The sequence below is a fragment of the Equus przewalskii genome, chromosome 6 (genome assembly GCF_037783145.1).
Source record: "Equus przewalskii isolate Varuska chromosome 6, EquPr2, whole genome shotgun sequence".
In the NCBI taxonomy this organism is placed as follows: Eukaryota; Metazoa; Chordata; class Mammalia; order Perissodactyla; family Equidae; genus Equus; species Equus przewalskii.
This window is the reverse complement of record NC_091836.1, coordinates 45,213,187-45,240,349: the sequence shown is the minus strand read 5'-3', so window position 1 is coordinate 45,240,349 and position 27,163 is coordinate 45,213,187. Positions and strand designations below refer to the sequence as shown.

At 60.4% G+C, this 27,163-nt stretch overlaps 1 protein-coding gene and 1 long non-coding RNA gene across 3 annotated transcripts; one reads left to right on the top strand and one right to left on the bottom strand.

Annotated features, from left to right (window-relative positions):
• The first annotated feature begins 1,278 nt into the window (after window positions 1-1,278).
• On the top strand, window positions 1,279-27,146 carry TECR (trans-2,3-enoyl-CoA reductase). Of its 2 annotated transcripts, XM_070625234.1 has the most exons (14): window positions 1,286-1,427; window positions 8,886-8,975; window positions 24,270-24,320; window positions 24,950-25,001; window positions 25,297-25,341; window positions 25,427-25,530; window positions 25,604-25,719; window positions 25,797-25,902; window positions 25,996-26,068; window positions 26,157-26,200; window positions 26,272-26,329; window positions 26,413-26,501; window positions 26,767-26,812; window positions 26,895-27,146. In XM_070625234.1, exons 2-14 carry the CDS (start codon window positions 8,922-8,924, stop codon window positions 27,020-27,022), a joined length of 966 nt encoding a protein of 321 aa, XP_070481335.1. In that variant the 5' UTR covers window positions 1,286-1,427; window positions 8,886-8,921; the 3' UTR covers window positions 27,023-27,146. The 2 variants fall into 2 exon arrangements, with proteins under 2 accessions (XP_070481336.1, XP_070481335.1); XM_070625235.1 differs by lacking the exon at window positions 8,886-8,975 and having other exon boundaries at window positions 1,279-1,427.
• LOC139084114 (uncharacterized) lies at window positions 3,637-22,326 on the bottom strand. The gene is made up of 2 exons (XR_011541425.1): window positions 21,978-22,326; window positions 3,637-6,351 (listed from the first exon to the last, which is right to left on the bottom strand). It is a non-coding gene; the product is annotated as an uncharacterized lncRNA (long non-coding RNA).
• Window positions 27,147-27,163: the final 17 nt, after the last annotated feature.

Below are 27,163 nucleotides of genomic sequence, written 5' to 3'. Positions count from 1 at the left end.
GCCTGTCCCAAAATCTTGAGGGTGTGCATGAGTCCGTGTGTGTGTGTGTGTGTGTGTGTGTTCAGTGGCCCCCTCGCCCCCCCTTACTCTCCCCAAGACAAACGATCAAGGGAGTGAAAGCCTGGCATGACCCTAGACCAGCACCGTCCAGTAGAGCCAGTGTGAGAAGCACAATGGGCAGCCACAAATGCAGGCCGTGCCTGTGATTTTCAATGTGCCAATAGCTCATTAAAAAAGTAGAAAGAGGGGCTGGCTTGGTGGCAGTGGTTAAGTTTGCAGGCTCCACTTTGGTGGCCTAGGGTTTGTGGGTTCCGATCCCAGGCGTGGACCTACACACCACTCATCAAGCCACGCTGTGGTGGCGACCCATGTACAAAATAGAGGAAGACTGGCACAGATGTTAGCTCAGGGCCAATTGGCCTCACACACACAACAAGAAACAGGGGAACTTAATTTTAATAATGTATTTTAATTCAACATATCCAAAATATTACCATTTCCATGTATAATCAACATAAAAGGTTATTAATGAGATTCTTTTTACAGTCTCCTTTTGCTACTACGTCTTTGGAATCGGTGTGTATTTACACTGACAGCACATCTCAGTTTGGACCAGCCACCTTTCAAGGGCTCACTAGCCAGATGTGGCCAGCGGTGACCACACTGGACAGCGCAGGTGGAGACACACGTGGGCTCCCTGCCCGGAGGGCCGGGCCGGGTGAGGCGGGGCTTGCACGGACTCGGGCTGCGAGGACATGCCCAGAACGGGGCCAGGGCTCCGGTGGCCGGTAGGGTCCTAGCGGGCTTTTCGACAGCCATTTACCCCGCTTTCCTCCTATTCATGACGGACAGGGGTCCCCTCGCCGGAGAGGCCTCTCCTTGCAGGCGGCCCGGCCCACGGCCCCAGCCCTGCCCCGTCCCGCTGCTCCCCGGGGTCTCGGGGCGACCACCTCGGAATTCAGCCCGCCGCGCCGCCCGCCATGCGGCGCTGCCCGGCCTGTCGCTCAGTTCTCGGCTCCCGCCCCGCGCTTTGCTGTAACCGTCGCTTCCTTCGGTTTCCACAGCGACGCCGCCAAGGGCGGGGCATGGGGCGCGCGGCTCGCAGGCCCATTTCTGATTGGTGGGTGGCCGAGCTCCTTCTGCCCGCACTCCGCCCCCTGCGTGGATCCCCCGAGCTGATTGGCCAGGCCCTTGATGAGAGCGGCTAGTCCTTGCTCAGACTGCCCCGCGGGGCGGGGCGAAGGTAGGCGCCGCGCCTGCTGATTGGCTGGTGGGCGAGCGCGGCAGGGAGGGGCGGGGCAGGCGTGGAGCCGCGGGTAGTCTCGCGCGGCCGTCGCGAGCGCTGGAGGATCTTTGGTACCTTGTTGCGCGCAGGTCGGCAGCAGGAGCCGTGGCCGCTGTTTGACGGAGCCATGAAGCACTACGAGGTAGGAGTCGAGGAAACGGAGACCGAGGGGCCGACGCAGAGCCATTCATTTTTGTTTTTGGCGGAACCACGCGACCCCCCCCCCCCAGCTTTCTTGTCCTGTGCCCCGAAGGGAAGAGCCGGGCGACGCAGGCGCAGTGCGCGCGCGTTGGGTTCCTGGGCCGCTAGTGAGTCGCAGTGCGCATGTGCGAGGGAGGTATTTCTAATTTTGCAGCAGAGGGTGTTTTGGGGGTACCTTTTCTTGGGGTCTCCGCAGGACCTGGGAAGCTTGCAGGTTCCTTGCAGCTTCCCCATAGGGCTGGGTTGTACACTTTGGCAGGGGAGGAGCGAGGGTGCGGAACCCCTGCCTCCGATCCGAGGGTGTCTTGCGCAAACCTTGCGCCCTGCCGCCCCCTCGGCCTTGGGAAGGGGCTGTGCGGTCAGCCCTCTGACGCGACCTTTGGACCTCTTCCCTCTCCCGGGACGTCCCTGAGAGGCTTGGGCGGTGAGGGAGGTGCAGAACCGACCTTGCTTTCTGGTGATGCAAGAGATCATCTCAGCCAGCCACTGCGTGTCGCCGGGGAGGAAGCTCAAGTCCACAGCCACTCTCCATGCCGAAGTCTCCTGACTCCTCTCTTCGGCCTTTTTTTCCCCTTAGAACGAAGTCTTCTGATGCGCTTATCATTTAATTATTGCTGGCTTTTAAGTAACATTAAACGATAAACTAATTTATTAAAGTTAGTAATAATAATTTAGCGACTGCTCACTCCTGCGCTAGGGAGATTCTGTCACGGCTCTAGGAGGGAGGAAACTATCGTTATTCTTCTCCTTTTTGTAGTTGAAGAAACTGTCTCGGAGATGTCAAGTGACTTGTCCAAAGGCCCCCAGCTAGTAAATGCAGAACAGAGAAACTCAGGACTCCAGAGTCCGAGTTGCCTGCCCCTCAGGTGTGCTGGTGGTCCCCATGCTGGTCCCCAAATGAAAATTAGCAGGTCCAGAGATTTCTTGCTTCTTTTTCCTTCCCCAATTTTTAAAACTGTGATAAAGTACACATAAAATTTACCATCTTAACCATCCTTTTTTTTTTTGAGTAAGATTAGCCCTGAGCTAACTGCTGCCAATCCTCCTCTTTTTGCTGAGGAAGACTGGCCCTGAGCTAACATCGTGCCCATCTTCCTCTACTTTATATGTGGGACACCTACCACAGCATGGCTTGCCAAGCGGTACCGTGTCCGCACCCGGGATCCGAACCGGTGAACCCCGGGCCACCCAGAAGCGGAACGTGTGAGCTTAACCGCTGCGCCACTGGGCCGGCCCCCTTTAACCATTCTTGAGTGTACGGTTCGGGGCAGTAAGTACATTCTCATTGTTGGGCAACAGCACCACCATCTGTCTCCAGAACTCTTTTTTTTGATCCTGCCAGAATGAAACTCTGTCTCCATTAAACACTAACTCCCCATTCCCCCTCTGCAGCCACCATTCTACTTTCTGTCTCTGTGAACCTGGCTACATCACGTACCTCATATGAGTGAACGGAGACAATTCTTTTTATTCACAAGTTGAATACCCCTACTTCTGCCCGCTTTATTATTATTATTTTTGGCAGTTTGCCCCGAATCTTTTGAAGCCTTTAACTCAGAAGTCCTTGGTCATTTTTGACGTGGTCCCAAGAATGAGGAGGTAGGAGTCAGTGATCTCTCATGCCCTATTCAACTTTATGATTATAGAACGAAGCTCTTCTCACAGAGTTTTCCCTCTTAAACCCCTTGTGTGACCCTGGAGAAAAAGCCGCATTCAGTTTGAAAGATGCGGGATGGAGGGTCCACATGGCATTTTGCAAAATGGAGTTAGTTTACTTTTGCTAGTTAGCGGGCAGATAAATTAGGCCTCTGAGGATCCCTGGGGTGTGCACTTTTGTTCCTGAAGCCGGGCACAGCCTGGGGCCCTTGGCCTGAACTGGAGGACGTGCTCTGCCGCACTCAAAGCTTTCCCTCCCAGGAGGAAGGAGAGCTTCAGACTCCGTGTTCACGGTGACCTTGGAGAAAACAAGTAAACTGTAATTTACTCTGTTCTCCGCTTTCATTCTCTGCTAACGTTGGCCAAGTGCCCACGGAGGTGCTAGCTGCAGAGCTCCTGTCTGAGAGGAGCAGTGCTCTCCCAGCCCAGCTTGCATGGCACGCACATTCATTTGACTCCAAATGTTTGTTGCAGATCAATAAAAATGCCAGACATGCTTTCACTCACATTTAACAAACAGTTTGAGAAAAGGTTTCAATTATCCACATCAAAGAATACATTTCTATTGGGACTAAGTCTGTCTTTCCACCCCCAAGTGACCCCCAGTCCCCTGAGAGATTAGCCTCCCTCAGTAGACCTTTGTGGCTCTGGCAGAGCCTCGGAGATTAGGAATTGCAATTTACAAGTGATAGAAATGATGTTCAGAAAGGTGCAGGGCTCGCTCAGTGTCACACACATTACAGCGAAGTAATGAGGGCTGATGTTACGGTGGGTAGGATTCCAGCGGGAGGGAGGTTTGTTGTTTTGATAGCAGTTTGCTGTCACTGCCAATCTCCTTTCTGTGATCTCAGAGGAAAAGTTGTCCTTTGAGTAGCCTAATTGAGATGAATCAGCCACCTTGGGCTGTGCCTGAAGCCGGCTTCTTGGAATGATGGAACAGGCCCTGGATCGTCAGAGGATGGCTTATCCTGCTTATCCTGGCCTACAGGATTTTTTTTTCTCTTGCTCTTTTTGCCTTTGCAGATGTGAGGTCAAAGTAATGATCCTTTAGCAACTGGAAAAGCAGCAACTACATCTTGTAAATGAGCCTGTTAATTCCTGGGAAGGTCGGTCCCTCTCGGCCTCCTTGAGCCCAGGTCCCTGTGCATTTCCTGCAGCCAGGTACTCAGAGGCGAGGAGGCCTCATCTTCTTGGAGTCCCCACTACCTTCATGTAGGATCTTCCATTCCCCCTACAGGGCCACTCTATCGTTGCCTGTCTTGGGAACAGTCCTAGACCAACACAGAACCTTGCCACAAACAAGGTTTGCTTCAGTTTCCCCCACAGTAATACATATGTAACAGTTCTGGAAGGAGAATTCAGATCAAGAGGCACTTGTTTAGAGCCAGGAAACTGGGTTGGAAGGTGAAAATTAAGGAGAAAGTAGACTCATGTGTCTTCGTGTCACGGGTGTGTGGGCTTTGGCCAGGCCTGGGCTGAGTCCTGGCTCTGCCACTCACTCATTGGGTGACTCTGGGCAGGTTACTCAGCCTCTCTGAGCCTGTCTGTGGCTGCTCCTTGGAGCGAAACCCATTTAATTGTGACAGCAAAGGCCAATATTAAAAAAAGGAATCTAATGAAGAGTAAAATGTAAATATCTGTTAAACCTGGGAGGCGGGGTCCTAGGTGTCTCCTATTTCCTGTACTTTTGTCTTCTGAATTCGTGTGACCTTTTGAACTAGAAGGTGAACGATACTGAGGGTCTTCCTGGCCACCAGCCCTGTTGTAATGTGTGGGTCTCTCACTTTTGCGTGTTAAGCAGGGGCCTGTTCGTGGGAAGGGGCGGTGTTCTAAGGTGGAGACTGCGTGAGCTCTTCACTCCCCTGCCCTCTGCCCCTGCGGGGAACAGGCCTTCCGAAGATGCTTTTGGGATTGATTTTGCATTTGCAGACAGGATGGGACCTCGGTTGTGACCTCTTCCTGGGCTCTCTCTTTTTTTTCTCTTTAAGTCTAGGAGGAAAGAAGTTCCAGGAAACCAACTGGCTTTTGTTTTTTTGCAGGGAAAGATTTGCCTTGAGCTAACATCTATTGCTAGTTTTCCTCTTTTTTTTTTTCCCTCCCTAAAGCCCCAGTGCATGGTTGTCTATCTAGTTGTAGGCCTTCCAGTTCTTCTATGTGAGCCACCACCACATCATGGCAACTGACGGGTGGTGGTGTTCCGCAGCCGGAACATGAAACCCAGGCTGCCGAAGCAGTGAGAGCGCCGAACTTTAACCACTAGGCCATCAGCGCTGGCTATCTTGGGCTCTCCCTTTGTTGCTGGGTAATAATCAAAGTAGGGACAGTTCACATTTATTGTGTCCTTCTAAAAGCCCTGAAAGGTGGGTAGTGTTTGTCCCTCCATTTTGTGGATAAGAACCCGAGGCTCAGAAAGGTGAAGGCACTGGCCCAAGGTCACCTTGTGATGGAGACGGCAGCCAGAGCCACACGATGTGAGCACAATGATGCTGGTGGTGCCTAGTGGTTATTGAGCCTCGTGAGCACCTGAACAGGTGGGCAGAGTATTACTTCTACTTTACAGATAGGGAAACTGAGGCTCAGAGAAGTAAATTAAGTTGCTTAGCGTCACAGAGCCTTGGTCCCCGGCTTGCCCGTCTCCCGTTTCTGTCCCTGCTGCTGATTCCCTACTGATGCTGCCCTGAGGCAGCTGGTGGCCGAGCTGCTGGCCGCTGCGCTGTTCCAAGAACATGGCATCCTTGGAGGGAGGGTGGGAGACGCTCCGTGGGACGTGTGGACTGCCAGCAGAGGGTCTCCCTCTGCCCTACGTTGGCTGGACCGCCGTGCAGAGTTGTGAGAGCTCGACTGGGACTGGGGAGCCTTGACAGCTTGGTGAGCTTTACGAAGACTTTGCTTGTGCTGGCACCTCAGGCCAAGAGCCTGCGGGGGGTCCTCAGGCCTGCCAACTTCCTGCAGGCTTTGTGCTCTGATTCAAACTGGCAGGTTCTCCTGGTGAGCCCCTCCCTCTGCCTCCCACTGCGGGTCCTGGTGTAGCTCCATACTTCAGCCTCTCTTTTGCTGTGGCCCGCAGATTCTCAGAACTCCGGGGCTCGATGAGCTGTAGAACTCTTCTGGTTTGACTTTTGCACTCTGCACATGAGGGGCCTGACACCCCGAGAGGAGGGCCTTTCCCAGGGCCACACAGCCAGTCCCTTTAGGTTGGACAATCTTGCCTGGGGAGACAGCAAAGCCCACAGGCTTTGGGTCAGAGTTGGGTTCAAATCCTTAACTGCCTGGTAAAAGTGTGGAGCCTTTGGGCAGGCTCTGTAACCTCTCCAAGCCTGGCTTCTCGTCCATAAAATGGGGGTCAGGGGTGTGCCAGGGCTGGCTTGTGTGGGCGCTGATTGCACAGACCTTCCCAACTCTGCGTTCGGGGACATAAGGTTGAGCTTGAAATCGGCCATGCCAAGGTGTTGACACTCTGGAAAGGGGCAACTGCTCCGGTCAGGCCCCGCCCCTGACTGGTAGGGATATTGGTCCCTACCTCACAGAGTTATCGCGTCAAGGCATGGCTCTGCTGAGCGTTAGATGAGCAGAGACTGGAATGCACTCAGCTCCGAGCCAGGCACCGCACAGCAGCTAGCATTTAACCCCTTCTGCTGAGCTGCTTGTCCTGGTGCCCAGGTGAGGGGGCGGGGCTGAGGCCGAGGTGAGGAGGCGGGGCCGAGGTGGAGGGGGTGGGGCCAAGGCAGAGGGGGCGGGGCCGAAGTGGAGGAGGCTGGTTTGAGGTGGAGGGGGCGGGGCCAAGGCAGAGGGGGCGGGGCCGAAGTGGAGGAGGCCTGGCTGAGGTGGAGGGGGCGGGGCCGAAGCGGAGGAGGCTGGGTTGAGGTGGAGGGGGCGGGGCCAAGGCAGAGGGGGCGGGGCCGAAGTGGAGGAGGCCTGGCTGAGGTGGAGGGGGCGGGGCCAAGGCAGAGGGGGCGGGGCAGAAGTGGAGGAGGCCGGGCTGAGGTGGAGGGGGCGGGGCCAAGGCACAGGGGGCGGGGCCGAAGTGGAGGAGGCCCCCTGAGGTGGAGGGGGCGGGGCCGAAATGGAGGAGGTCGGGCTGAGGTGGAGGGGGCGGGGCTGAGGCGAGGGAGGCAGGACGGAGGCGGGGCCAGGTGGGCGCGGGGTGGGGAGCTGTTGGAGCCGCGCTGGCGCAGGGCTGCGGCGGAGGGGTGCCCCAAGCCCGGCAGAGCCTCTTGAATAACCGGTTCCTGGGGAGAAAGGAGGGTGGAGGGTTGCTAGCCCTGAGTGGGCCCCGCGCTTCGAAGGGACTTGCGCCTCTGGGAAGGGTGCGTTTGGTCGGGAACCCCTGCCGTTGCCCTGTGAGGCGCCGCTGGGTGAGGAGGGCCAGAGGCCTTGGGCTGGCTGGTGAGGCTCAGGCTCGGTCCTAACACCCTCTTGCTGACACTGACAGTGGCAGCTGAGAATGTTTTAATGCCTGGGGACAGCAGAGCATCGTGATAATAGTAAAGCCACTGGTAATGTCGTGCTTACTAAGTGCTTTTTTGTCTGTTAGCTCATTTAATTCTTACGATTAACCTGTGCAGTAGGTGTTCTTCTCATCCCTGTTTGACAGATGGGGAAACTAGGGCACAGAAAAGTGAAGCGACGTGCCCGTGGTCACACAGCGAGTGGGTGGCAGAACCCAGATTCTGCTAGACCCCAAGTGGGCTTCACTGTGGGTGGGCCCAGGGGATTGTGGAAACTGAGGAAAGAATGAAGCATGTGGTCGTCAAGGACGTGGCCTTTGGAGGCCGCCAGGTCTGCCTTGGGCCGGATGCTTAACCTGCTTGAGCTTCGGTGTTTCTCACCCACAAAGCCGGGATGAAGACGCCTGTCTCACAGTGCCACTGGGGAGTGTGACGCGCCCAGCGCACTTCCTGGCCCGCAGTCAAGGTACGAAGAAGCGTTGGGTGACAGGACCAGTCATTAGGCAGGTAAGGACGGCTCTGCATCAGTGAAGCTGTCTGGGATGCTGTCTGCTTGTGGCCCCTTTTGAAGGCCTCACAGCTTGCCAACGAGGAAGGCCCGTCAGGCTCCTGGAGATGGAGTCTCAGAAGATGCAGGGAGAAGCCCAGACGCCAGCGATCAGTTCTGACACAAGGTCACACACGTTGAAGTCACACTGTGGGATGATCGGCTCTCGCCTTCTCTGTGGCATCGGTGGCGAAGTGAAAGCACACTCGGAACCCGATTTTAACTTCCTGTGATGAAGAATCATGCCAGGAAGCAGGTGCTCATAGAGGGCCTCCGGCTCAGAGTGTGTCCATTTCTGTTCCTCCCCTCCTGGCCCTGTTCCACAGCCGGCAGCAGCCAGAGCACTTCTTCCACACACGTGGGAGGATCTGAGCGCTGCGTGGCTCAAACCCTCCCTCAGAGGCTTCTTGTGTCCTTTGTTCCCTGCTTTCCTCATCACGATGCTCTGTCTTTATCTCCTCCAACACCCACAGCCACGACCCTGCCCTGCCCACATGCTGTTCCCTCATCCAGGAGTGCTCTTGCCTCTGATTTCCCCCTGCCTGGCCCCTGGTTCTTGAGAGCTCAGCCTCAGTGTCACACAGAGAGGCCTTCCTCACCGTCCCATCTGGAGCACGCCCCGCCCCATCCCCCAGCGCCCGGCCTGACTCAGGCGGTGACTGCCTTTTCATTTGGGGACCTGATGGTCTGGCTGCCTGGTCAGCTGGTGAGCTCTGTGAGGGCAGGCACTCTGTGTCCTTTCCTGCAGCTTCCCCAGCATCGCCACTGCCCCCTTGTGGAGTGAATGGATGAATGGACGCATCTTCCCCCTGGGGTCAGGCTCACAGGAAGCGCAAGGGTGAGTGGGGGCCCTGGATGAGTCCAGTGTCTCAGTGTTGGGTTGAGGGACCCCATCCTTATCGGTCCTGACCGAGGGAAGCCACTTCTTAGGGCCCCTTGGCCAGACTGCTGGCGTCTTCCCCATGGTCTCACTCTTCCTCGAACTTGGGCTGTGCTGAGCCGGGAGTTGCCCGCCGCCCATCACTGGATAGGTGGCCGGCGGGTTTTGCTGTCCTGGGCTCTGCTCTCAGTTTCCCAGTTTGTCACTTATGCAGTGGTTCGTTGGTTTCAGCGTGTGTTTTTCTCTAGATGTGTCTATGCCATGAGTGCTGGGATGAGCTGACTGCAGCCTCTGCCCTCCGGGTCTCACCTCTGGCTGAGGCCTGAAGGAGGGGGTTTGCAGGGTGGGGAGTGAGCAGCAGGCGCTGACCCTGGAGGGTCGGCTGGTTGTCCCCCATCAGAGCTGAGGCCAGCCGGGCAGGGCTTTGTAACCACCCGGACACCTGGGGACTTTATCTGGAGGTGATGCAACGCCCTTTTCTGTTGATTTTACCTAAAAGTGTAGCTTCCCCAGGGTGGTTTATTTTCAAGTCCTTGGGGGACCCTCGCGGTGTGCGTGTGTTACGTAAACACGAGGGGTAATTGTTCTTTATTATGGACAAGCGAGCTGTGGATGGTGTTTCAGGCTCACCCGCCCCCGGTCCTGTGGTCCCTTAGAGATGGGCCACGAGCCTTTCCCAGCCCTCCGAGGGATAAAGGGCTCTCAGTAGCTCGCGGGGACTGGCAGGCTGGCACAGCCCCATCCCTGTTCCTGCTCGAACCAGGGTCTTATGTAAGCCGAGCTGCGGGCCACTCGGCCAGCCGTGGAGACGGCAGGGTTTGTGCCGACTCCTGGGTCCTCCAAATTCTTTTTTTCCCTTTTAAAGGGATTGAGGAGCACGGGCGGGGGCCATGCCAGTTGTGTGGTGGGGCCTGTGGGAACAGCGCCTGTCCTCAGGGTGGGGGTGAGTCTGCCAAGTTCACCGGGCGGGGGTTTAACACTGGCCCTGGGGCTCATGGAGCATCAGGAAGCCGCTGACCTTGAGGGGTCACTGCTGAGCCTCCAGTCTTCTTGTGAGGAGAAGCTGTTCCCGGGTCACCTCAAGAAGCTAACTCAGGAGGGGGCCTTGGGGCAGCGAAAGGCCTGTCAGAATTCTCGGGGAGGTGTGTGTGGTCTGAAACAGCACACTGTTGACTACGACTTGCTCCAGAGAGCACAGTCCAACGCAGTCCACTGGCTGGGGTGGGGGACCCACCAGGGACAGGGCTGGGGTTGGACCGGAGCCCCTGTGCTAAATACCAGTGCTGGGAGGGTTTTGGGAGAGGCCACTCTGCTCCTCCCAGCTGGGCATCCCGCCATTCAGGTCTCAGCTCGCCTGCCACCTCCTCCGCGAGGCTCCCTCTGACCCCCAGGCCCCAGTCGTCACCGTCACCTTTCCTGTGTTGGTTCTCCATGGTGCACAGCGCTTCCCACCTGCCATTGATATGTTTGTGTGTATGAACTCCTGGCTGTCCCCTGTCACCGTGGGCCCTGGCGGGGCTCAACGGATGCTGTGGGAGAGTGACTGTGTGCCTGTCTGTCCGGGACCCACAAACAGAGGAGGCACGGGGGGCGCAGGTTGTGAGCCGCATCATGGATCCCTGGACAGGCCTCCTAGCCTGAGGAGGGACAGGGGAAGTGGAGAGGAAGGAGCGGGGGCGCGCCTGCTCGCAGCCGGCCGCCCAGCCGTCCCCGCCTCTTCTGCTGTGAAGCCGGCAGGTCATGGCTCACCTTTGGTACTTTGGAGTTTGGCTATTCTTTTTTTCTTTCCCTTTGACCCAAAGTTACCTGAACTCTGAGTTTTCATGTGAGGATGAGAGGTGACCCCATGGGAGGTGCTAGGCCATGATCAGCTGGCCCCTGGAATCCTTCCTGCTGGGCCCCCGAGGGTCCCTGCCAGCTCTTTGGCCTCAGTGGAGGGCCCCAGGCAGGTGCCCCACTGGGCCTGGGCACGCATGCTGGGCAGGGAGAGGGCACAGCCAGGACATCCACATCAGACCCTGGCTTCTCTCTCTCGCTTCGCTTCACTCCCTGACCCGAGGGGCAAAGCGGAGCCAGCAGACGCGGGGGCCTCAGCTGCAGAGCCGCCCGCAGGGAGCACTGCCCGTGGGAGGACAGCTGAGGGCGTCGTCCGGGCCCTCCACAGCCAGAGCCTGGCACTGCCTCTGAGTTCACCTTTCCCTTTCCCTTTGTGGCAAGCCTGTTGAACATTCCAGAAGCCTGCACCCCTCAGCTCCAATCCTCTTCCACTTGTTCCTTCTCTTCTCCTCTCCTCCCACGACGTGCACATTCTCCCCTCGGTGTTGTTACGTTCCTTGAGTGGGGTGCACCTTGCGATGGATAGATGTATCTTATGTTGACATGTGCAGCTTCTCCTGAATCGGCAGCCTCGAGTCAGTGGTGCCTCAGGACCCAGGGGTGAGGGTGTCTTTTTCACCAGTTGCCGCCTGTGTGCCTGAGCCCAGCCTCTGCGGTCTATGGCCTGGCTTGTCTCCGAGACTCCCTGCTGTCTCTGCTTCCAAGCTTGCCCCAGCAGTGAGAGGATCCTTCTCAAAACCGACCAGGTTGTGGCATTCAGCAACTTCCCAAAGTGCTTGTCTTGGCTTCTGCTCCAGCCGCCTCCTCAGCTCCTTGCTCTGAGTCCACTCTGCTCCAGCCTCCACGTTCCTGAGCCCTGCCAGGCTCTGTGCTGCCTCAGGGCCTTTGCACTTCCCTCAGGGAGCCTCCTGCAGGCCCTCACTTTGGCTTAAGTCGCACTTCCTTAGAAAGGTCTGCCTTGACCATCTCCTGTGGCCCCTGGGCTCGCTGCCCTGCTTTCTTTTTTTCATGGCTTCACTGCCTCTTGACCTTGTGTCCCCTGAGCTTGGGCAGGTTTGGTGTGGAGTCACGGCGTCTCTCGGCCATGCTCACCGCTGTATCAGCACCTGGGACACTGCTCAGCACGCTGCTGGCACACATGGGTCTTTCTGTTCGTCCCTGAGCCCGGCACCTAGCACGGGCCGGCACATCCAGGGGCTCAGTAAGCGTTTGCTGAGTGCACAAATGAGGACTCGCCATCAGCAGAGCAGGTGCTGGAGGCTCTGGAGTGCCTGGACGGCTGAGCCCTCGGCAGTCTCCGTGAGCAGACACACTCTTGCTCTGCTTCCAGGGCCGCGTGGGTTCCTGGCCTGGGCCTGCTGGCCCCCGGGTGCAGGGAGTGGGCTCGGCATGTGGGAGGCAGCCATGGCCACCCACGGGCAGAGCCCACTGGCTCACCCTGACCTACTAGAAGGTTCCCTGGCTTGGTCGGAGCTCCTCTGGTCCATGTAGGTCCTTGGGACACGGGCAGCCCTTGGGGCTGAGGCTGGACTGGGGGTTGGGGCCTGGATCTCCCTGTGACCGGGTGGCGCCCACCATGCCCCTGGGCCCTTGAGGACCTGCGTGGGGCTGAGAGAGTGAGCGACGCCTGCCCGGCACCGGGCCACAAGGCTTCGCCATCGGAGAAACAGTGGAGGGGCCTCACGGCTCGTCGGCTGGGACATCCTCACAGACGTCGCTGATGCTGATTCAGTGCGACGCTTTCGGCGTGTGTGACTCCGGGGGATCTCGCAGAGCCGGGACTGTCTGCTTCAACAAAGCCGTTGCTTCTCATCTGCTGATTCATGTGAATGCAACTCCTCAGTGTTTACATTAAGAAAGGGAAGGACGAGTGTCAGAATTAAAGCCTTGTCTCGTTCTGGCAGTGAGAGGCAGTCCCCTTGGAGACAGGAGGTAACTGGGGAGAAGGGCGTGTCAGTCCCGCCGGGAGAGGCCGTGGCGCGACCTCTTCCTGCGGCGAATGCTCAGTAGCCACGCTGGGTCCCTTTATGCTGCCGACACTCTCGGGCTGTGTCTGTGACGTGCGTTCTGCTGACGGCGTGATGGTAACTCGTCCTGCAGGACTGCTGTTCTCTTTATACTTAGAGCCTCAGGTCGTGGAAATGTGTTTTATGTTTTGGTGTTTTACTTATTTTACTTATTTACTTTTCATGGAAATGTTTTTAAAGAATTTATTTTTCCTTTTTCTCCCTAAAGCCCCCTGGTACATAGTTGTGTATTTTATTTTTTTTAATTTATTTTATTTTTTTTTAAAGATTTTATTTTTTCCTTTTTCTCCCCAAAGCCCCCCGGTACCTAGTTGTATATTCTTCGTTGTGGGTCCTTCTAGTTGTGGTATGTGGGACGCTGCCTCAGCGTGGTTTGATGAGCAGTGCCGTGTCCGCGGTCCGCGCCCAGGATTTGAACCAACGAAACACTGGGCCGCCTGCAGTGGAGTGTGCGAACTTAACCACTCAGCCACGGGACCAGCCCCATAGTTGTGTATTTTAGTTGTGGGTCCTTCTAGTTGTGGCATGTGGGACGCTGCCTCAGCATGGCTTGGCGAGCGGTGCCATGTCTGCGCCCAGGATCTGAACCAGTGAAACCCTGGGCCGCTGCAGCAGAGCGCGTGAACTCAACCACTCGGCCATGGGGCCAGCCCCATGGAAATGTTTTTAAAAAATTAAATTCCAATTTAATTAGGAGGATAGGATGCCCAGTAATAACCTTCGATCACGAGCATGTATTAGGATAAGATCCTGTGGGGGTGGCGGGGAGAACAGGAGCAGAATTCAACTTCCAGGCAAAAAGGGAGCAGATGTTAAGGAACTTGTTTATAGCTTTTTTTTTTTAAAGATTGGCACCTGAGCTAACAACTGTTGCCAATCTTCTTCTTTTTTCTGCTTTGTCTTCCCAAATCCCCCCAGTACATAGTGGTGTCTTTGGGTTGTGGGTCATTCTAGTTGTGGCATGTGGGACGCCACCTCAGTGTGGCCTGACGAGCCGTGCCGTGTCCGCGCCCAGGATCCGAACGGGCAAAACCCGGGCTCCCGAGCGCGCGAACTCAACCACTGGGCCACGGGGCTGGCCTGGCTTTTTTTTTAAAGGATGTTGGTAGGTATCAAATTACTGAAGTGTTTAGACTCACTCGCTGGATTTCATAGAGCCCCGTGAATGTTTATATGAGGTTTACAATACTACAGTGGGCCAGAAGTGACATCTTTTGCAACTGTTCAAGCCTTGGTAAAAAATATTAGATATCAACTTAAAGTGTGGGGGCGGGGATCCAGGAAGGGCACTGAGTCTGCCTGCTTCAGGACGTTTCCCTCTGCTTCGGGGCGGGGCATGCGGGGCTGGGAGGAGTGGCTTCTCTGTGAGCTGGGTCTCTCCGTGGGGATGTGTAAGGGGCATTTCACACTTCACCTGTCAAAGCCGTGCCCTGTGTGCCCCCTCGCCTCGTCCCTCCGGGTCAGTGGCAGGTCCAGGCCTCTCCTCCCTCGGGCCCGGGCTCTCTGCCTTGGCTTTCCTCTCATGCCCCGTGTCCAGCACTCTCTGCCTTCAGAGGGCATCTGGGAGTGAGCCCCCCTCGTCAGCCCCACACGGACTCTGTCGGGGAAGGGCTGCGTGATAAGCATCCTAGGGGTTGGCACCACACGGCCTCTGCGACACCTTCCCAGCCCGGGTTGTGCAAGATGTGCCCACGTGGTCGTCAGCCAGCAAGCTGCGAGTCCCAGCTCAGCTCTGCATATGGATGCTGAAATGTGGATTTTACATCACTTCCACGTGTGGTGAAGGAGGCTTCTTTTGATTTTTTTTGGACCATTTAAAAATGTAAAATCCTTGGGGCCAGCCCAGTGGCGCAGTGGTTAAGTGCACACGTTCCACTTCATCGGCCCGGGGTTTGTCCGTTCGGATCCCGGGTGCGGACATGGCACCACTTGTCAAGCCATGCTGTGGTAGGTGTCCCACATAGAAAGTAGAGGAAGATGGGCACGGATGTTAGCTCAGGGCCAGTCTTCCTCAACAAAAAGAGGAGGATTGGCAGATGTTAGCTCAGGGCTGATCTTCCTCAAGAAAAGAAAAAAGAAAATCCCTCTTAGCTTGTACAGAAACAGGCCATGGACCAGAATGCGCCTGTGGGCTACTGTTCGCTGACTCCTTGGGCTACACTGTCTTTCATCTTGATGGAATTATTCCCATAGCTTCTTATTGGACTCCCTGCTTCCACACTTACCCCCTACAGTCCAGAGGCATCCCTTAAGAACCTAAGTCTGGTCACGTTCCTGCTCTGTCCAGAACCCTCCATGGCTCCTACCTCACTTGGAGTCGAAGCCAGAGTCCTTACCCGCCCTCGAGACCGTGCATGACCTGTCCATTCCCTGCCCTCATCTCCTTCCACTCCTGCCTTGCTAGCTCTCTCTGGCCATGCAGGTCTCTGCTCTGTTGCTTGAGCACACCACGTGTGCTGTACCCCAGGACCTTTGCACAGTCCATTCCTTTGCCAGGATGCTCTCTCAGATCTCTGAACTGCTCTTTCCTTCACCGCCTTCAGGGCTAGTTCACCCTCCCCTCAGGGGGCTTTTTTTTTTTTTTGAGGAAGATGAGCCCTGAGCTAACATCTCCTGCCAATCCTCCTCTTTTTGCTGAGGAAGACTGGCCCTGAGCTAACATCTGTGCGCATCTTCCTCCACTTCATACATGGGACGCCTACCACAGCATGGCGCGCCAAGCGGTGCCATGTCCGCACCGGGGATCCGAACCGGTGAACCCCGGGCCGCGGAAGCAGAATGTGTGCACTTAACTGCTGTGCCATTGGGCCAGTCCCAGGGGGCCTTTCTTGACCCCTTTACGTGAGCTGCCAGTCCCCCTTCACCTGCCACTCGCTGTCCCCTTTTCCTGCTTTGCTTTATCTTCTGTGTAACCATGGATTTTACTGCCTCTCTTCCCCCGCTAACACGTCCCGTGGGCCCGGATTCTGTCTGTCCCTCCCAGGCTGAATCCACAGCCCTGGGGGGCCCCGCACGGCAGTCCGCGTGGGCCTGAGAGGGCGCCTCAGCTTCCCTGTCTGCAGAGGGCAATTCACAGTAGGCAGATGAGTCGTGGCCTGGCCGCGCCGCGTGTCTGCGCGCTGAGCAGGCGGGAGGCCTTTGTCCTGCTGTGTGTCTAAGGCCGGCCGCGGGGGTCCAGCCCGGGCTGTCTGCAGGTGGAGCCCTGGGCGCCGTTGTCCGGCGGCTGCTGGGCCTGGAGGAGCTCCTCCTGTGGCTCTTCTGGTCTCGAGCCCACACGGCCTTCCTGCCCAGAGGCGTGGGACCCGATGTGGTCTCCAGCCTCCACCTGGCCGGGGCTGCAGGGGGCAGCTCCAGGCCATCCTGAGGGGCCTGGGCCTGGGAATTGAGGGCGAGTGTCGAGGCAGCCCTGGGGGGGCACTCAGCTCTGGGGCCCCACCGTGTCCCTGGCTGGCGCCTTGTCCTCCCCAGCCTCGGCCTCCTTGCCTGTAGAGCGGGTACCCGGCAGTGTGGGATGGGGCTCACCCCCAGCCTGGGGAGGGGTGGCCCAGGGGTGGCCGAGGCCCCTGGGAGGTGGAGGGTCTGGGGGTCAGTCGTGGTCAGGGCTTTCGGCTTCCGAAGGACAGGAGCCTGTTGAGGGGGCGCTGACCTCCAGCTGGCGCCGGGGCTCTGCAGCGGGGTCTCTGGGCGGGCGGGGCCCACGGGACAGCCGTTGGGTCCTCCTGCAACTTCCCGCCCGCTGGATGGAGACCCAGGGTGCAGGCAGGGGAGGCGGGCCCTCAGGGTTGGGGAGCCTCCGTGGCCCTGCTTCTCCAGGCCATGCGTGGTTGTAGCCTGCGGCAGCAAAACCTGCAGGCAGCGTTGCAACAGCTGCTGACCCCGCCTGGGCCCTCGGCAAGGCGTCAGGAGGTGCCAGCCTTTGTCCAGCTGGGTCCTGGGCCAAGGGAGGCCTCCGCGGGAAGGAGCCGCCCACCCTCGGCCCCCTGCCGGCAGCCCCAGGTCAGGGGTTGGGGGGGCACGGTCACAGCATCTGCACCTCCCGAGGCCAGTGTGCCAGCCAGGGGTCAGCGGGGTGGCTGGCGGCCAGTTCTCTGTTAGCTCAGGGCCCTGAGGTGCCAAGCAGGGCCCGGGCCGAGCAGGCGGGGCGGTGCCCCTGCTTCTGAGCCCGGCTCCCAGGGCCCCCAACAGGGGGTGGGGCGGTGAGCCTGCAGTAGATGGCGTGGCGCAGTCCTCGGGGTATGGGGCCCTGCCTGACAGATGTGACCTGTGGTGGCCCCTCCACAGGGACAGCCCGCAGCTGCCCTGGGCGGGATGGCGCCCCTGCAGTAGCCCAGGGAGGTACGTGGGCTGCAGGCGCCAGGGGCTCCTGGTCAAAGACCCAGGCCCGAGACCCAGAGTCCGTGCCATGTTGGTCCAGCAAACCGTTCCTCTTGGGCCTTCTGTGGTTGCAGCAACCAACCCTGGGCCCCCCGAGCGCCCGAAGAATTTCCTCCAAGGCTGGAAGCTGCCTGCTGCACGGGCCTCTGCCAGCTTCTGGCTCCGGGTCCCAATACCTGGGGACATTGGTGTTTAGACCGCTTCTCATTTGGCCAGCGGGGGCCTGGGAGGGTGGCCAGCGGGTTACAGCCCTTCCCAGCCTGGGTGACGTTCGTCCCCGCCTTGGCACTTTGGGGAGGCTGGCGCAACCACCCTGGGCACCTCGGAGAAATGGGGTCAGGAGCCGAGGCCACTGGGGAAGGAGGCATTTCTGGGCGAGCAGGTGCGGCCTGTGCTGGCCGCCTGCCACCGAGCCCGAGGTCTTCTCACCGCCCTGGCAGGAGCAGTGTGACTGTGACTCTGAGGCTTCTGGAAAGTGGAAGGCAGGGGGCCGAAAGTGCTGAGCGGGGGGTGGGGGGCGGGGTTGGGGGCGCTCAGGCCACGGCATCTGTGCAGGGTGGGCCGGTCTCCATCCTCTGGGCGCCCTCCTCTGCCGGGCCCTCTGGGCCTTTGCCACGGGGTGGGGGCGCCCACGGCGGGCCCTGGAGGCCACAGCCCCAGGCGTATTCCCGCAGGCCCCCCCGCCCCGCATGCGGTGCCGGTTGAAGGGCCCTCTCTTTCGGGCAGACCCCCGGGGCGCCGAGAGCCTGCTGCAGCAGGGGTTGCCTGGCGCGAGCCTCATGGGGCCCCCCAGAGCTGTGCTGTCAGGGGGCGCCCCCGAGGCCAGTGTGGGGGCCTCCCAGGGGCACAGGCGCATGGGTGTCCGGGCTCAGGTGGTTACTGTGGTGCGACCTGGGTGTGCCCCTCACCCTTGAACTGGGTGCGCCCCTTACCCTTGACCTGGGCTTCCTCCTCTGAAATGGAGCTGACGGCCATGGGGATGGAAGGAGAGCTCCAGGCCAGCTGTTCCCATCCATCCCCCCTGGGCAGGTCCTGTCCTAGGACTCGTGCAAGTTCCAGGCGCAGAAGCAGAGGTGATGAAGGGACCTGCCCTCCAGGCCGACCTCAGGCCGGTGCCTGCCCCTTGTCCCGAGGGGCCCCGGGATGTGGCCCCCCAAGAGGCCAGATTCTCCGTCACAGACAGGAGGGATCAGGGAGCACCTGCTGGTCATGTTTGTAAAGATGGGGAAAACTGAGGCTCCAGAAGGGCCGGTGCCTGGGCTCCGTGCCTGCCTGTCCCACCGCCCTCCTCCCTCCTGGGGCTCAGGTCAGAACCCCTGCCTCCCCGCTCTTCTCCCCTCACACCCAAACCATCAGCAGATCCTGTTGCCTCCACTTCACAGCCTGCCCGGAATTCCCCCTCTTCACCCCTCCATGGCTGCCTCCCTGCTCTGGCCCCCATCGTCACTCCGCTCTAGTCTCCCAATTCCCAGAGGGCGCCCGTGAGCACCTGAGTCAGGTCCCATCCGTCCTCTGCTCAGGAAACCTTTGTGCCTCCCACCCCACTCTGAGGAAAAGCCAGAGTTCTCCTCATGCCCACAAGACCCTGCATGACCTGCCCCCATCACCTCCCCATCTTCGTGTCCTCCCACTCTCCCCCTCGCTCTCTCTGTTCCGGCCACACTTGTCTCCGTCCTGCTCCTCAAACACACCAGGCACAGTCCAGCCTCAGGCCTTTGCACTGCTGTTCCCTCTGCCTGGAACGCTTTTGCCCCAGATGTGGCTGTGGCTTGTTCTCTCACTTCCCACGGCCTTTGCTCAGGTGCCCGTTCCTCAGGGAGGCCTTCCCTGGCCACTCTGTCTACAATGGCCATTCTCTCCCCAGTGACCTTCCACCCCCCCCGTTTTCTCCACAACTCTTGGTGACAGAACAGGCCCCTGTTGTCCCCCGTCCCTGCTCCCTCCCCTGGTGCACAGGCTGGAGTGCAGACCCTTGAGGGCAGGGGCTTGCTCTGTTCCCTGCAGGCCGGGCTGGGGTGGGAGGGAGGCTGGGGTGGGAGGGAGGCGGGTGGATGGAGGGAGGAAGCGTGCATGGAGAGGCCTCCTCCTGGTGAGGGGCAGCGCGGAGCCAGTGCTCGCTCCCTGGGGCCGCTGCTGACCCCATCCTGTACCGCGTGGGCTGCTTGATGGCAGCCTGAACTCTTGAAGCCGGCGGGGGCGCAGCCCGCTGCCACGAGGGGGCAGTGGCGAGCGGGGCAGCCCGCTGCGCCCCCACCAGCTCGCACGTGTCCTGCTATTGTTAGGCTTGACTCACTGTCCGCAGGGGGAGGGCCACCACCACCACCTCCTGACCTTGGGCCCCTTCGTGGTCAGGACCAGGACTTGGGAAGAAGGGCCTGGCACCCACGCGTCTGCCAGTGCTGTTTCACTAGTATTGGTCTCATAATATTTCTTCTTTATAAGATTTTTTCCAGGTGGAGCGTGTTTATGTGCTTTTTTGGGTGGTGGTTATTCTCATCTCTGAAGTCTTACAGTAACCCTGTGAGATGTCAGGTGGGGGCAGCCCACTTAGTAGATGAGGAAAGGGAGGCTCAGAGAGGTTGGGTAACTTCTCCAGGGCCACACAGTCAGGAAATAGGTGAGTCTTTTTGACCTCAGGGCCTGGGGAATGTGAGCAAGCTGAGGAGGCCCTGGAGCCCTCCTTGCAAGGGAGTTGGTGCCCCTATGGCACCACATTTAAGGGCCCAGGCCACCTGGAGCCCCTTCTGTGTTGGGATTGCTGGTGAAGAAGGACCGCGAGCTCCCCCAGAACCGGAGCTGGGTCGCTCGCTGACCCTTTCCTCAGTGAGCAGTGCCCTAGTCTGGGAGGAGGGTCTGGTGGCCAGAGTTCTGGGCCCCCTGGGCTCACAGAGCTGGGCGTGCGTTCTGGGCCTCACAGAGGCTTCCCCAGAGTGAGGCCCCGGCCTGGAGAGGGACAGCCGCTGGCAGCTCCTGTGGGGAGTGTGGGGAAGGAGGAGCCAGGGAGGGGCTGTGGCCCAGACTGGGGGCGGGAGGGGCTGGGGGCTGCCCTGCAGACGCCGGGAAGCTGGGTGCCTCACGCAGGTGGTCACTGAGCACGGCTCCTGGCCCGGCTCTCTCGGGTGCTGGGAAATGGCCAAGGACAGGATGGTCCCGCTGTCGGGAGCTGAGGTCCAGTGAGAGGCAGTTGGGAAACGTTGGGGTCGCTGTTGTAAGTCACGGTCAGGAAGGGCCTTGCTGAGAGGTCCTTTGAAGGTCTGAGGAGGTGAGGGGGAGCCCCGTGGGGTCTGGGGGAGAGCCTTCCAGGCAGGGAGAACAGCATGTGCAAAGGCCCTGAGCCTCTCCTGTGGCTGCATAAGTGCTCTGCTTTTCTGGCGCTCTGGCCTTCTCGTCTGCCAGATGGGGCTATCGCCTCCCTGGGGCTCTGGGCACTGGCACTCACTTGGAACAGGTGTTTGGAAAACGGGCGCCCCGTTCCTGCTGTGCTCCCTCCATCTGCCACATCTGCATTTCCACGAAGACAGGGAAGACGTGGGCCTGGTGCTCCCTTCGGGCTGGGGAAGGCTGCAGCCTGACACCCTCCTGCAGGGCAGCTCCCTTCCCGCCCTGCCCCCATGCTGCCACGACTTGCTGTTGGCTGGGCCTGGGAGTCCGGGCTTCTGGGTGAGAATTCCTCCCAGGCCAGTGGAACTGTCTGTGCAGAGCCACCCTCCTGTGTCCCAGGCCAGGGCTCCTGCCTGGTCCCAGTCCTCTGTGTCCATTGCGCCGGAGGCCCGGGGCCACACCCCCTGCCTGTGGACCTCAGGCCTCTCCATCCACCCATTGAACATACTGCCCCTCTAGCCCCTTCCCTCGTGGGCGCGCGCAGGAGGGCCCTCCACTCCTCCCGCCCCCTCGGCTGCCTCCCCTGGGGACTGGGCCCCCAGGGCCTGCTGCCTCCCCTTCTGTGCTCAGGGCTCCTGCCTTGGCTTTGCTCAGCAGCCGCTGCACCCTCTGACCTCTGTCCTGGGCCCTATGAGGTTGTGTGTGTGCAGGAGGTGTGCTGGGGCACCTAGCAGGGCGTGGGGGTGACGTGGGGTAGGGAGGGGTGCAGTGGAGGGGAGCCCCAGGGACTGAGGAGCCTGCGGATCCCGCCCTGGGACCATCTCTTAATGGGTAATTGGCACCTGTTTATCAGGTCCCCTTTTAAAACATAATTCATCAAGGTGAAATTCACATAACATAAAATTAACCCTTTAAAAGTGAACAGCTCAGCGGCATTGGGTACATTCACAGTGTCATGCAAGCACCACTTCTGTCTAGTTCCAGAACATTCCATCACCCCAAAAGGAGCCCAGGTCCTTCTTAGCAACACTCCCCTCCCCCAGCCCTGGCAGCCACAGTCTGCCTTCTGTCTTGGCCTGTTATGGATATTTCACATAAACACGTGACCCTTTGTGTCTGACTTCTTTCACCTAGTGTAATTTTTCCCCCACTTAGCATATCTCTTATTTAACTTTTTATTTTGAAATGCAGAGGACAAGGAATTGCAAAAATTGTATGGAGAGATCCTGGGTACCCCCATAGGGCCTTTCAGACATCTCTGGGGCGAAGATGGCTGCCGGGTCCCGGGATTTGGGGGCAGGAAATGGGAAATGAGGACTGATCCTGCTGTGGTGGCTGAGCTGGGGCACCCCCACCCTGGCAGGTTGGCCCTGGGTGCTGCCCCGTGGGCGGGCGGGCTTACCTGGTGAGGGCGCCGGCCGCTCCTCTCCCTCCGATCAGCTCCTCTCCTCTCCGGCCAGGCGGGCTTGGCTGCGGGCAGCAGCCCTGGGAGCACGGCCCCTCTCCTGCTGCCCTGGCCTCTGCCCGCAGCGTCGGCCCGGCCCGCCCGGCTGCTCCCTCCTTCCTTCCCTCCAGGCGGCCGGGCTGGTGTGTGCGGAGGCTCGGGTTTCAGCCTCCCAGCAGCTGGCCCTGCCACGCGAGAGGGGTGGCGGTATTTTAGGCGGTTGTGTGGTTCAGCAGGAACTCGGAGGCTCCTCTCCCGGGAGGCGCAGGCTGGCTTCCTGCAGGCCACGCGGGCTCCGAAGGCATGTGGTCCTGCTCGCGGGGACCCAGGAGCTATTAATATTCCTGCAGCCATAGGCAGGCCCTGGGCTGCCTGGACCTGCTCTCCTAGCCCTTTGGGGCACATGCCTTGGAGCCCCGCCCTCTCCCACGAGGCCCCTGGTGGGGCCAGATGCTCTGGGCCATAGGGCCAGCTCCCTCTTTCTGGCTTCTCTGCCTGGCCTTGTCATCCCTGTGGCTCCTAGGGTTCAGTCACCTGCCCCCCAGCTGACAGTGGGCCCGCTCCTGTGCCCCCGTTCACGGTGTGGGGTGGGCCAGCAGAGATGTGCTGACGGGCCTGCTCGCTGCAGCCACCTGCTGGCCAGCGGGAGAGTTGGGGTCTGAACCCAGGCCTCTGCCCTCACTTCTGTCGCAGCACCATGGGCCTGCCCATGCCTGTGCTCACGCCTGAGGTTTTGGGGCACTTCCATGTGTCTGGCACCACACCAGGGCCTCACTCCGGTCATCTCACATGATCCTGGCCGCCTGGCAGGGTGCACACCTTCCTCCCTCCCTGCCCCCTGGCTGAGGACCAGAGAGGTGACTTAGTCCCCTGTGCTCCCACCATATCCCTGCCTCTCCCACTGTCCTCTGGGGGCTCTGGCTGTGGGAGACCTATCTGCCTGGGTGCTGGGTGGGTGGGCCGGGGTCCGGCCCTGGGTTTCGTGTCCTGTTCCTCTTTCCCAAGCTGTCTCTGACTGAGGGCCCCAGGGGCTCTGGGCGTGGGAAGGGTCTTCAGTATCTGCTGCCCAGAGGCCAGCTTGGGGTCAGACCTGGCCCTGCCTGCTGTGGCCCCACGGCCCCTGCTGCCCAGCCCCGCATGAGCTTTCAGGCCTCAGGAGCTCTGAGGCCTCGGGCTGTGGGCCGCACCTCCTCTCACCTGCTTGGAGGAGGCTCACATCCCCCTGCTGCTCCTTCCCTCCCAGTGCAGCCCCTCTGCACCCCTACTGTCCGGACACTGCCTGGGGGCTCAGGGAGAGAGGGTGGCCAGGTTCTTCTCTCAGGGCCTCGCTGGCCTGGCCCGTGTGCTTGGGGTTTGGGGGCCTCAGGGCCCAGGCGAGCGTGCTGTGTTGGGCTGACAGGAAATGAGTGGAGGGGGAGGAAGGAGCCGAGGCCTCACGGGCTGAGGCTGGGGTGCCTGCTGGGCACTTGCCGGTTTCCCGGGCCGTTGCACACTTAGTGGCTCTGCACCGGGAACTCCGGAGTCTGTCCCCTCCCTGGGAACACAGATGCACAAGCAAGGGGATCCCGAGTGGCTCTTACAGCTCAGGAGGGGAAACGGATGATCCGGCTTGTGGATTCTCCGAATAGCTGGGCTTTCTCCAGGCCCTGTGAGCTCTGCTGGCCGGACTGTGGTGCCGGGCCTGTGCTGCCCGCTGGCCTCTCGCCCTCCTGCCAGCAACTGGCCCTGCCCCCCACCGGGAGGGGGCTGGGGAGCCCTCACGCCCGCCTCTGGGCATCTCCCTGTGCCCGGGGCTGCTGGGGGCCATGCCACTGGAAAACTTCAGTTTCAGGGTGACCCAGCCCCCGGGGGGCTGCCCATGCCCCCGCAGTGGTCTGTGGCCTGGCTCCTGGGGGGCTTGGTCTGGGGCAGTTTTATATTTAGCTGGGCCATGGCTGCTGGGCCACTCGAGTTACATCTGCACAGAGGCTGCAGTGCCAGGGCAGGCGCGGGCTCCTTTCCAGCACCGCGGCAGAATTTGATCGCGCCCGCCGGCCCAGAGCCGCTCGCGTGGGGCGGTCCTTGGTGGGGGCTGACGGCCGGCAGCTGGGGTGCTGGCTGCGACGGGCAGAGCGGGGTGCCATGGACCTGAGCATGAGCGTGGTGACCCGGGAGGCCAGCCAGGGCCTTGGCCCTGGCCTCAATGGCCTCCCCCGGCCCGCACCCCCCAAAGTGGCCAAGAAGCCTAAAAAGGCCGTTCTCTTCTTTGAGGTGGAGATTCTGGATGCGAAGACGCGGGAGAAGCTGTGTTTCCTGGACAAGGTAGCGTCGTGGTGCTGGCTGCATGGGGCTAGGGGTGCTGGGCCGGGACCCACTCCTTCCGGGGGCTCCTGCCCCGAGGGAGAGGGCAGTGCCCCTCCAACTGGTATCATGATGCCCCACCCCTGCCCCTCGGGTGCATGAGGGGCACAGGCCCCGGGCCTGCCCCAGCCAGGCGGCTACCCCTGGCCCTGGGTGTGGCTGGGAGCTGGCCCCCCTGTGCCAGTGGAGACGAGGCAGCCTCCGTGGACCCCGCAGAGCCTTGTGTCTGGGAAGGAGGCTGGCTCTGAGACCTGCCCTGCCGACGCCTGGCCACGGGAAGGGCTTGTTCCATCCCAGGCTGTGGGTGGAGAGGGGAGGCAGAGACGCAGGCCGGCTTCCCGTGCTCAAACCGCCTCCCAGCCAGGCCGGGGCGTCCTGGCTGCCTGGTACAACTGGGCCCTCAGGCCCCAGGTCGTCCCATTCTGGCAGGGCCCTTGCTCTTCTCTGCTATGCGGGTGGGGGGCCTGGACTCCAAACTCCCTCCTGTGGCAGCTGCCCAGGCCCCTGGTCCATCCCCCCAGGAGGGATCCTGGATCAGGGGTCTGGGCTCCCCCCAGGGCTGACGTCTCTGCGGCCTGTGCTTCCCCCAGGTGGAGCCCCAGGCCACCATTGCTGAGATCAAGAACCTCTTCACCAAGAGCCGTGAGTCCAGGGCCCAGCCCACTGCCCCCTGCGACCCCTCTGGGCAGGGCCTCTCCCAGGGCCTGCAGAGATGCCCCCAGAGTGGCCCACTTCCCTGGGGCAGGCGCCCCTGTGTGGCCATTGGCAGGAACGCCCTTGCTGGCCTTCGGCAGGACAGCACCCGCCTCTGCCCTCCTCTTCCTGGCTGTGTCCTGGAGCCACACGGGCCTCAGAGGCCTTGTCCAGGGGTGGGTGGAGCTGTGTGGTCCCTGGGCCCTGCCAGGGGGTGCGCTGTGACACCCCGCTTTCCCCGCAGATCCGCAGTGGTACCCTGCCCGCCAGTCCCTCCGCCTGGACCCCAGTGAGTACAGCTGTCCCTCGGCCGTCCTGGGTGGCTGTGGGCGAAGGCCTGGGTAGCCCCTGAGCCCTGGCCTGTGCCTCCACAGAGGGCAAGTCCCTGAAGGATGAGGATGTCCTGCAGAAGCTGCCTGTGGGCACCACGGCCACACTCTACTTCCGGGACCTGGGGGCCCAGATCAGCTGGGTGACGGTGAGTCCTGAACTCGCCCACGGCCTCATCTGCCATCAGCCACACTGGGTGACCCCTGTCCCCACGCCCACAGGTCTTCCTGACAGAGTACGCGGGGCCCCTCTTCATCTATCTGCTCTTCTACTTCCGGGTGCCCTTCATCTATGGCCACAGATATGACTTCACGTCAAGCCGGCACACGGTGGTGCAGTGAGTGGGGTCAGTTGGGGGGCGGAGGGAGGAGGGGGTCTGCTGGGCAGCCCAGCTGAACCGGCTGCCCCCCCCAGCCTGGCCTGCATCTGCCACTCATTTCACTACGTCAAGCGCCTGCTGGAGACACTCTTCGTGCACCGCTTCTCCCACGGCACCATGCCCTTGCGCAACATCTTCAAGGTGAGCGCCCTGGCCGCCCACCCCACGCTCCAAAGGGCCACCCGCTGGCCCCAGGCCCCGCCCTCCACCCCCACCTGTCCCGTTCCCTTTCAGAACTGCACTTACTACTGGGGCTTCGCTGCGTGGATGGCCTATTACATCAACCACCCTCTCTACACGCCCCCCAGTAAGTGGCCTCCACCCTGCTCCCCAGGAGCCACCCCTCCCCACCCACAGGCTCTCCCCTCACCATTACCCCTCTGCTTCCCCTCCAGCCTACGGGGCTCAGCAGGTTAAACTGGCGCTCGCCATCTTTGTGGTAAGGAGGCTGGGGCGGATGAGGGGCGGGGAGTATCTGGGGGCTCCAGACTGACCCTGCTCCTCTGACAGATCTGCCAGCTTGGCAACTTCTCCATCCACATGGCCCTGCGCGACCTGCGGCCAGCTGGTGAGTGGCCTGTGGGGGGGGTGGGTCGGGCTGGGCAGGCTGTGCTGGGGGCTCTCACTCACCCTCCCCGTCCTGCCCACCAGGGTCCAAGACCAGGAAGATCCCATACCCCACCAAGAACCCCTTCACGTGGCTCTTCCTGCTGGTGTCCTGCCCCAACTACACTTATGAGGTGAGAGTCTGCCTGCTCCCCTCCTGGGCCTGGGGTCCCCTGTGGAGGGGCAGCTGCTTTTGTGGTTTGAACATGGAACTCGGAAGACGCAGAGCCTGTGGCCTCTGTGGGGCTGGGAGGTGTGTCAGGCTGGGCACGTGGCTGTCAGCGGCAGCTTCATCGCCTTTATTCGAGGCCTTGGCTTTCGGTCCCCACCCCTCACGTGTAAAGTGAGGGTTGGGGGAGCTGCCCGCCTGCCCGCCCTCACCTGCTGCTCTGCCCACAGGTGGGGTCCTGGATCGGCTTTGCCATCATGACTCAGTGTCTCCCAGGTGAGCGGCTCCCCTCCCTCAGCGGGCCCTGCCTGTCTCGGCTGCGCGCAGCCATCGCTCACACCCCTGCTCTGCTCCACAGTGGCCCTCTTCTCCCTGGTGGGCTTCACCCAGATGACCATCTGGGCCAAGGGCAAGCACCGCAGCTACCTGAAGGAGTTCCGCGACTACCCGCCCCTGCGCATGCCCATCATCCCCTTCCTGCTCTGAGCTGCTCGCCTGCCTGCTGGCCTGGCCACACCGGGCTTGCCCCAACTGCCGTGTCCTCTGGGGAGGACAGGGGGCCACCGCCCTCCAGTGCTGGAATAAATGCTGCCCGCCCTGCGGCACTGGACTCTGGCTCTGTGTGCT

What these genes read in the sequence shown, in the direction of transcription:
- TECR (XM_070625234.1), top strand. Translation starts at nt 8,922, where the DNA reads ATGGATGAATGGACGCATCTTCCCCCTGGGGTCAGGCTCACAGGAAGC. An exon ending in AGCCGGCACACGGTGGTGCA is followed by an intron (nt 25,720 to 25,796) that starts GTGAGTGGGGTC and finishes TGCCCCCCCCAG; the next exon opens with CCTGGCCTGCATCTGCCACT. An exon ending in CCCTCTCTACACGCCCCCCA is followed by an intron (nt 26,069 to 26,156) that starts GTAAGTGGCCTC and finishes CTTCCCCTCCAG; the next exon opens with CCTACGGGGCTCAGCAGGTT.